The 10,313-nt window shown below is 35.5% G+C and overlaps 1 protein-coding gene across 4 annotated transcripts in view; it reads right to left on the reverse strand.

Annotated features, from left to right (window-relative positions):
• The window catches only part of Cdc27 (cell division cycle 27), a 70,398-nt gene that overhangs the window by 43,944 nt on the left and 16,141 nt on the right, over positions 1–10,313 (reverse strand). For all 4 annotated transcript variants that reach the window (XM_074045849.1, XM_074045848.1, XM_074045851.1 and 1 more), the window contains exons 2-4: positions 8,639–8,714; positions 1,166–1,313; positions 281–406 (exon numbers count right to left, since the gene is read on the reverse strand). In XM_074045849.1, coding sequence (XP_073901950.1) covers positions 281–406; positions 1,166–1,313; positions 8,639–8,714 — 350 coding nt within the window. The remainder of the gene's footprint in view (positions 1–280; positions 407–1,165; positions 1,314–8,638; positions 8,715–10,313) is intronic.

A 10,313-nucleotide genomic window follows, 5' to 3' on the forward strand; every position in this document is an offset into this window, starting at 1 on the left:
ATATAACAAGGTTTTTAAACCCAAGGTTTAAAAAAAAAAGAACATTCTGTGCACTGGATTGTTAGTGGCACTACAGCTATTATCATCAAGGCTAAGAGGATTAAAAAAAATGGGATCAATATCTCCACTATTTAACTGGCTTAACAAGGTCATGGAATCAGAAATTTTATACTACTCAGGCAAGCTGTATTTGGCAGCACAGATCAACACAGGTTTCTAAACTACAAAGCATTCTCGCATGGAAAGTTCTCTACTAGTAGGTTGAGTCATTCTTACTTACCAATATACATGTCCCAACAATGAAAGAGTAAAGCAAGCCGAATCACCAAACTCAGTAACAATATCATCATGGCTTTTCTGCTTATTAAACACTCCACCAGATAAGATCTGTTCCCCTTCTGCAAGCCTTTAAAATATAAATAAAAATTTACAAATTAAAAAAATATAAAAAAGCCACTTCATGAAGATATCCTTCATTACCAATGTATAACTATGGAGACAGATAAGAGTAAAAAGTGCCTAATACTTTTAGAATAGTGGCAAACATGTACTTAGAATCATTTGGAAAGCTGGAAATTTATTTGAAAGGAGTCTTTTATTTTTCCGATACTGAGGTTTGAACAGAAAAGAGCTTAACAGAACATAACTACCTGTGCCTCCAGGTGCTACTAGATTTGGAATAGGGACAGCTGATTTGGTTTAATTGTAATGAACAAAAGAAGCGCTCTTCTGACTCTGTCCTCTTGCTTCAAAGGGGTTGGGGTGGGCAGTAGTTCCCACACAGGATGATCTCAAAAGGAAGTTTCACTACATAACCATCTAGATATATTATTAAATTTTCAGACTTATTCAAATTCATCTAACACTGAAAACCAAAGAAAGGAAATGAGATTTGTGATTATTTTGGAAACTGGTAAGAGTTAGTTGTAACTTAAGCATCTCCAGAGTTAAATTCTGTTATTTATCACTGTAACAAGGAAATCTCTCTGAAACAAAAATAATGCCAAAGGCAAGTGTAGACATTTCAAATTCAATTCACTGAAATAGACAAATCTCTACTATAAAAAATGGGAGTCAATCAGAGTTTAATTTGACAGAAGAATTTTATCCAAAATTCTACAATATAAGTAGAACAAAATTAGCTAGAGAAGATTTTAAAACTTACTTGCTGAGATCAACACAACACTTTGCAAGCAGGTATTTACATTGTGGTGTGGTACAACTGTGTCCTTTCAAAAGTCTATACGCTTTATAGGCCTTTCCTGAGCGGTAATAACAGGTTGCCAGTAAAAACAAGGCTTCTTCTGAGTGTACTAAGAACAGACATTTAAAAAAAAAAAAAAAAGAAGAAGAAAAAGAAATTGGCTATTGTTCAGTACATTGAAATATTGACTAGTATTCAGTTTATCTGGCAATAAATTTAGCAACAAAAATTAGATGTTATTTAATCAAAGCAATTACTAATTCAAATTTGAATTATAGGAATAGATATTGCTGATAAAAAGGTCAGTTCTTCAGTCCCTGATTATCTTCTCTTTCTACAAGGAACCAAGGAAATAATACAACGAAGACAATTATGATATTCTCTGTAAATCCTTAGGAAAAGCAAACACACACACACACACACACACTCTCAATATTTAAACAGACTACCAGTAAAGCATCTTTTTTTTAAGATAATAGAACCTTTGGGAGGACAAGAAGTCAAATTTCATTGAAGAGGGAAATTGAGGGCAAATAAACCTCATTTCTATTCTAAAATAATTTCTACATTAAAAAGACCAGACTTAAAAAAAATACAAACCATTGTTTCTCTCTAAAAACAAATATACACTAAATTACACTGAAGATAACTTAAGAAAAAATTTCTAAATTGTGAATACCATCCACATCATTTTAACTTTCAGTTGATTGACTTTACATCAACACAAAATAAACTGCTTGCCAATGGCAAAAGCTGAGTTACCTAGTCTGTGCCCTATTCTTGATATTAGGAAATGCCCCTTTCCTTCTTTGTTACTTATATACTCTGTATTTCTCCCCAATTGACCATCACTTCAATTCTATCTTCACAACCTTCTAACCACACCAGATGAATCTGTAGAAGCAACAACAGGAATCAAAATAAAGAGAAAAAACACAAAACTGTGCTTTTATATAATTATCCCAGTGGACTGAAAGATGTTATAAGCCAGTACTTCTCAAAGTGCGGTCCCTGTACCAGTATCAGCATGACTTTGAAATTTATTAGAAATACAAATTCTTGTGCCTTACCTCAGACTCACTACACCAGTAGTTCTGGAAGTGAAGGATCAGCAATATGTGTTAAACTCATCAGATGATCCTGTGGCATGCTAAAGTTTGAGAACCAATGTTCTAAAGTACAAGACAAACTTATCACATCTTCCTGAAAAGTTAACTTCATTCCAAGATTGGGGATAAAAAAGGTAATTGAAATTTTACCCTTGTAAGTTTTTTGTCATATAAAAAACCCAAGAGAATTCTTCTCTGGTCCACTTTATGATTTTCCATGAATGCTAGTATAAATAATACACAGTGAGAAATTTTATCACATTTGTGTTAATGGGATGTGTAGTAGTATCAGTGCTGCAGATATAAAAAATGATAGTAGAGTTCTACTGCAGTAGGGGCAAATTATTAATTTTACTGAGCTACAAGTGCTAATTTCCATAAGCTAGAAAGTGATTTTTTCTAGAGTTTGCAAAGGCCTAGTTAACTTCCAGCCACTGTAATGTTTTATCAAATGTTTGGTTTATAAACATTCGATTACATGTAGATCCATTTTCATTGTAGTAAAATTCTTTAATAACATAATGCATGTGAGATTTCAGTGTCCTATTGCAATTACCTTTTTGAAGTGTAACAACTTAAAAGTTATTATGTTCAAATGGAATTACAGATTGGTGGTTTTTAAGCCAAAGCTTAAAAATAATGAGGCTGTAAAATAACAAAGGATGGGTGTGGTGGTGCACACTTGTAATCCCAGCTACTTGGGATACACAGGCAGGAGCCTTGTGAGTTTGACAAACTTTATTCAGCTTGGATAAAGTTGGTGGTAAGGCCTTACCTCAAAACCAAAACAAATTCTCCAAAGGAGAATGATGGAGGGGGTGAATTCAAGTTTGATATATTTGATATATTGTAAAAACTTTTGTAAATGTTAGCATAACAATAAAAAAAGAAAAACAATTTTAAAAAATTAAAAAATAAAAAAAACCTCAAAAAAAAAAAAAAGACCACAAATCAAAGGGCTGAGGGAATGGCTCTCGTGGTAAAGTGCTTGCCTAGCATGCATGAGAACTGAATTCAATTCAGTTCAATCCCTAGTACTGCAAAAAAAAAAAAAAAAAAAGAAGAAGAAAAGATAATGAAGTGTATTCAGACAAGCTGATGGATTGTTAAGAGACACCGAAGCTCTCTTGAAATAGATGCCTCTTCATGGTGACTTATAACCTAAAAGAGCACCTTTTATAAAATGGACCAGTTCTGACAAGACTTAAAGTTTGTTTAGGTGAGTTCTCTATTTGTACAGTTGATAAATTCTACATGTATCAGAGAACTCTTTAGAGCTTAGAGTACTCCACTTGCCCTCTCATAAACTCAGATGCTGTGTGTATTTAGGGTATAAACTATGGAACCATCTACAATCTGTGAAAGGTGCTTCACTTTGACTAGCTTTAAGTTCCTAAGTCAATTATAGTAGTCCCCGCTTATCTGAGAGGGTTATACTCTAAGAACCCCTGTGGACACATGAAAGCACAGATAGTGCCAGCCCCATGTATATGGTTGCATACCCCTTATCCAAGATGCTTAGGACTAGATGCTTGGACCAGAAGAAGAAAATTTGCATAGATTTCACTAGTTGACCATCCCTAATCCAAAAATCAAAAATCCCCAAAACCTGAAACATTTTTTTTTGTTTGGTAGTACTGGGCATTGAACCCAGGGTCTCAAGGCATGCTAGGCAAGTGTTCTGCCACTTGAGTCATGCCTCCAGCTCTTTTGTTTTGTTTTTAAGTTTTAGCAAGGATTTATTTTAGTATAATAGGAAATGGGAGTAAAGATTCCTGTATTTTGTTTTTGACACAGGGTCTCACTAATTTAAGATGGCTTCAAAGCAGGAGATTCCCTTTCCCCTGCCTCCTAAGTATCTTGGATTGTAGCTGTGCACCACCATGTTCAGTGTAGAGTGCTTGTCTAGAAGGTGTGAGGAACTGAGTTCAAACCCTCGATACCACACAAAAAGAAAAAGAAAATATTAAGTATTTAGATCACTTAGTATACAGTAAATCAATATTAGAAATATTGTTGTCCTTATTATTGAGCTAGGATAATACTTGTTTTCACTGAACTAAAATTCTCCAATTCTCTTTTACAGAAATACAGTTCAACAAGCCAGGAATGGTAGCATGGGCCTTTTATAACCCCAGAACTTAAGAGGTTGAGGCAGAAGGATCAGAGAGGCCAGTAGGGGACTACAGAGTAGTTCCAAGACAGTCTGGGTTACATAGTGAAAATGTGTCTCAAAACACCAAAAAAAAAAAAAGAAAATGAAAACAAAACAAAGCAACAACAAAAGGAAATATAAACGAAGTGTAATGGTCTTGTATTAAGATATTAACATATACTGAACAATTTTTCAAGTGTCAAGCACTGTGTCAGGCACAGATAGAATGTGGATTAAATAGCAAGCATTATTATGTGGCCGACTGTGGTGGTACACACCTGTAATTCCAGCACTTGGAAGGCTGAGGCAAGAGGACTTAAGTTTGCAGTCAGCCTGGGCAACTTAGTGAGATCCTGCATCAACAACAAAAACAGCTTTGTGTGGACTAATTTGGGACTCTTGCTATAAATTCTGTGGGAAACTTTAATCATCTGAATTCTAAATTCATAATTTACAATCTTTAGGAGCCTGACTACAATAAAATAGAAATTGCCTATTCTTCCTTCCTTCCTGAAATGTTAGGGATCAAACCCAGCATGCATTCTAGGCAAGTACTCTACCACTGAACAGTCCTGCCTGTTCTTTAATAAACAAATTCAAAACCGAAAGATTAGAAATACAAGACAGCAAAACATGGGAATGCTTAGATTATCAATGACAACATATTTAAATAGATTATGGTACTTTGCTTTTGCATAATGAAGTAGAGTAGGGCAATCTATTGTGTCTTGTTTCAAAGCCACTCTCTCCTCATCCCCTTCTAAATTTTTTCACTGAGGCCTCAGACTCCTGCTACACAGATTTCCCCACTTTCCTCATTGAGCTTCCATTCTTGGCAGGGAATACTACTGCCACTGCAGATACTACAATTACTACTACTAAAATAACTAGTCCTAAGCATTATTCCTTGCCCTCTTGTGAAATTCCCTGCTCATGAGCTTTGTTCCTACATTCTTGTAACTCTCAGCTACTGAACTCAGAACATCTACTTTATAATTAAAAGAATTCTGCACTTGATTCATGGTCTTATACCTCTGTATGCTTGCATACAATAATTTACTAAGCACTTATGACTAGAGGAAAATCATACAACTGATATACAGAGATTTGATTATTTTCACTGTAGCAGTTAGTAAAATAATCTAATATAAAAACTTAAGCTGATTTTTGTCACAATCAGCCTTACAGAGTACACATAAAAAGAAATGCAAGTTCACAAAACTTTCTACATATGGATGGCTAATGGTACCAGGCTTCACATTCCAGGAAAACTTCCTCACGGAAGGCTGGCATGTTCTGCAGTGTAATAAGAATTTGGTGCAAACCAGAGCAAGTTGGAAAGGACACTGGAATCAAAAGGCAACATACAATTTAAAAAATTAAAAGATATAAGGAGGATTTAAAATCAATTATATGCACAAACTGTTTCTCACTAGTTTAAACATTTCATAAGTAGTAGTATCTTGCTGCAAAAAAAGCTAATAGTACAGAGAGACATCTTTCTCAGGTAACATTCATCATGCTTTTGTACATCAACTGAAGTTTTCACAAAATGCTTCCATCCCAAAAATCCCATTAAAGAATCAAGAATTCAGTTTTTATGTTTGGAGGCTACCTCCCTTTCCTAGCACTAAAAAAAAAAAAAAAAAAGGAAAGTGGGGAGCACATGTCTCTAAGAAAGTCAGTTGTTGGCAAAAATTCTCAAAAACTATATAGGATAAAATGGTCAACACAAATGCCAATATTATAACATCTGAGCAACTGCCTGCAAATAAATCTGAGATAAGAAACAGAAAAAGAGAAGAAAAAACCCCCAAATGGAATATATCCTTTGTCATTCAAATAGTTTCTCCCTGATAATCAAAATGTATCCAAACAAGAAACAGATGGAAACAAAGACCATCTTTCAAATTGGCTAAATTTTTGTGAATTGGCTCTAAATAAAATAACCTAACATTTTAATCACTGATCAATATGCTCAAAAGTTAGTATTTGGTTGGAGTGGCCCACTAACTACAAAGAAATGTTTTAGACAAGAACTCTAGCTGGCAGAGTGGTTCTAGTGGTAGAGCACCTGTCTAGCAAGCATGAGGCCCTGAGTTCAATCCCCAATAAGACCAAAAACTAAAAATAAAAATTGCCTAAGTTACCACATAAATGTCCCTATGTTTGTTGATGGAGTGGCATAAGTGGTAGAGTACCTGCCTAGCAAGCACAAGGCCTGGAGTTCAAACCCCAGTACCTCCAAAATACAAAATAACAATAAAAAGAACTCTAATAAGAGGCATCCTTCAACAGAGAATGATCAAAATCATTTCCCACAATAAAGGATATAAAGTTCTAAATTTCTTCTTCTTTTTGGTGGGACTTGGGTTTGAACTCAGGGATTTGTGCTTGCAAAGCAGGTACTCTACTGCTTGAACCACTCTTCCAGCCTATTTTGCTGTGGTTATTTTAGAAATGGGGTCTTGCGGACTATTTGCCCAGGGTGGCCTCAAACTTCAAACCTCCTGATTTTAGCCTCCCTAGTAACTAAGATTACAGGCATGGGTGCCCGGCTAGAGATAAACTTTCAATAGACTGAAAGTGGGTCATCTCAAAAAGGGAGGTGTGGAGAATGACCACATATTTCTTTCTTTCCTTTTTTTTTTTTTGCTGGTACTGCAGTTTGAACTCAGGGCCTCATGCTTGCTAGGCAGGTACTCTACCACTTCAACCACTCCATCATTGACTCCAAATTTCTTTTTTTTGTGTGTGTATTTTTTTTTCTTTTATTATTCATATGTGCATACAAGGCTTGGTTCATTTCTCCCCCCTGCCCCCACCCCCTCCCTTACCACCCACTCCGCCCCCTCCCGCTCCCCCCCTCAATACCCAGCAGAAACTATTTTGCCCTTATTTCTAATTTTGTTGTAGAGAGAGTATAAGCAATAATAGGAAGGAACAAGGGGTTTTGCTGGTTGAGATAAGGATAGCTATACAGGGCATTGACTCACATTGATTTCCTGTGCGTGGGTGTTACCTTCTAGGTTAATTCTTTTTAATCTAACCTTTTCTCTAGTTCCTGGTCCCCTTTTCCTATTGGCCTCAGTTGCTTTAAGGTATCTGCTTTAGTTTCTCTGCATTAAGGGCAACAAATGCTAGCTAATTTTTTAGGTGTCTTACCTATCCTCACCCCTCCCTTGTGTGCTCTCGCTTTTATCATGTGCTCATAGTCCAATCCCCTTGTTGTGTTTGCCCTTGATCTAATGTCCGCATATGAGAGAGAACATACGATTTTTGGTCTTTTGGGCCAGGCTAACCTCACTCAGAATGATGTTCTCCAATTCCATCCATTTACCAGCGAATGATGACTCCAAATTTCTTAAACTGAAGGGATACTTTCCAAAATTACAACCCCTAAACTGAAAACTGAAATCTTTAAAAATCTGTTGGAAGAAATATTTGGGCTTCTTTTGGGGAATTTGAAGACATTTAGCTATACTTATCCACCTACTCAAATATATGTCACTACAACCTTGATAAGTATCTAATTAGTCAAAAGGAAATTCCAGTTAATTTTTGTGATCCCTTTGTAATTTTTCTCTCTGACTTTCCTGGGTAAATTCATTCTCCTGGCTCTTCTTCATTAGAAGCCAGAGTGCATATTGCTTTAAGTGGAACAGACAAATTCACATGCATATGACCTCATGGGTTGTTAACCTTATTCTCTATGATTCTTTATTTTATAAATGAAAAATGTGAAATGGTCAGACATTAAATACATTGCCTAAGGTTATACAAATGGATATTTAAGTTATAGGGTTAGGGTTTATAACATAGCTATAGATTCTAAATCCATGCTCTTAGCCACAGAATGTGGATTCTGTTCTGATAAAAAAAAAAAAAAAAAAAAAAAAAACCCAAAAAACCAAGCCTAGGGGAAAAAAATCCTAAGGACTGGGAAATGATTAAGCAATTAAGTCTATAAAACTCTAATCAACTTTATAGTCTGTCACTAAATTTAACATGAAGGGAGCCACATGGATATAAGATAAAGTTTTTATGAGCTAGTGTCAAAAAAATGAAAAACAAGAGAGCAACACCAAGAATCTTCTTAGTCACAAAAACTGATGGAATTCTATGTATTTTATTCATTTTTGGTTCCATACAAATAAACAGATTACAAACCTTCTGCATACAGTCGTTCTGCAAGGAAAACCGCATCTCTGTAAGCATAGTGGTTTAGTGCTTGCCATATTGCAGCCTGTAAGTACAGGAAAAAAATCATAAGCATAAAGCCTTGAACAGAATTCTCAAATTAATATTCCTAATTTAAATGATAAAACCCTAACATGCACAGAGCAAACTCTACATGTGTTAGATGAAGGCTCTTCACAGTATGGCTCCTAATATATCCACATTTTCTCCATCAGACATTAGGCTTCTGTGTCTTTGTACATCCTTCTTCATCACGGGGGAATGTTGACTCCCTCACCGGTCTCCCCTCATAACTGCTCATCCCTAAAGGTGTAGCTTAAATAACATAATCCAGAAAGCTTTCCTGGCTGATCTCTAGCCATTTTCCCCCTCCCCCCTTCTTCTCTTTCTCGCTCTTCTTCTCTCATACCTGTTCTAGTAGAACAGTTATATTATATTACAGTTTAAAGGACTGCTTACTCTACTAAACTATATTCTTAACAGTAGTGGTTCTCAGTCACTTTTCATGATACAAATGAAGGCAATTATTTTTATTTTTTTGGTAGGACTGAGGTTTGAAGTCAGGACCTCACACTTGTTAGACAAACACTCTATCACTTGTGCCACTCCACCAGTCCCTTTTTGTGTTGGGTATTTTCTAGACAGGGTCTCAAGAACTATTTGCCTGGGCTGGCTTTGAACCTTGATCCTCCTGATTTCTGTCTCCTGGGTAGCTAGAATTACAGGCATGAGCCACTGGCACCTGGCAATGTTCAAATTTTTAAAATGTTTTTATTAGTTTATGATAGCTGTACAGGGGGCTTTGTTATGACATTTCCATATATGCATATAATGTACCCTAGGGTTGTTATGTCAGACTCCCATGAGAACTTCTCTACCTTAAATACAACCCAATTCTCAAACCAATCAAGGAGGCAAACTGGAATGCAGATGAGTAAAGTTACAAGACTCACAGGACTAACCTTTAATATGTTTAATATGTTTGAATTATGCTTTTTTTTTCCTTTGTGCTTGCTAGGCAGGCATTCTACTACTTAAGCTGTAACTTCGATTTTTTCATTTTAAGAGTTATGAAACCTAACAAGTTAACAAATAATTAAAATATCTAGACCCACGTACTAACGATGTAGCTCAAGAAATAAAATATCACTTTCTTCAAAAGTCCTTATAGGTTCCTCTAACATATCCTAAAAAGAAACTACCACCCTTTCTTTTGTTTTCTTCATAATTTTATACATTGATACATATCATCCCTAAGAACCCTTAAGTTTTCCCTGCTTTATTTTGTTTTTGCAGTACTGGAGTTTGAACTCAGGGCTTTGTGCTTGCTAGGCAGACATTCTACCACATAAGCCACAACTCCAGCCTAGTTTTCCGTTTTTTAACTTCCAATAATACAATTTTATTGTATATATTCTACTGTGACTTGCTTTTAGAACCCAATATTTTGTTTTAAAATTTTCTGCTTGATGATGTATGTTGAATAATAGCCTTCAATTAATTTTTTAAAAAAATAGATCATTTACCGTGCCAGAGACGTAACTCAGTGGTACAGGGCTTGCTTAGTATGTACAAGGCCCTGGGTCCAATCCCTAGCATCGCAAGGGGAAAAAAAAATTAGCTTATTACTAAAAATATATAAATT

This window comes from Castor canadensis, chromosome 11, assembly GCF_047511655.1.
Source record: "Castor canadensis chromosome 11, mCasCan1.hap1v2, whole genome shotgun sequence".
Taxonomy (NCBI): Eukaryota; Metazoa; Chordata; class Mammalia; order Rodentia; family Castoridae; genus Castor; species Castor canadensis.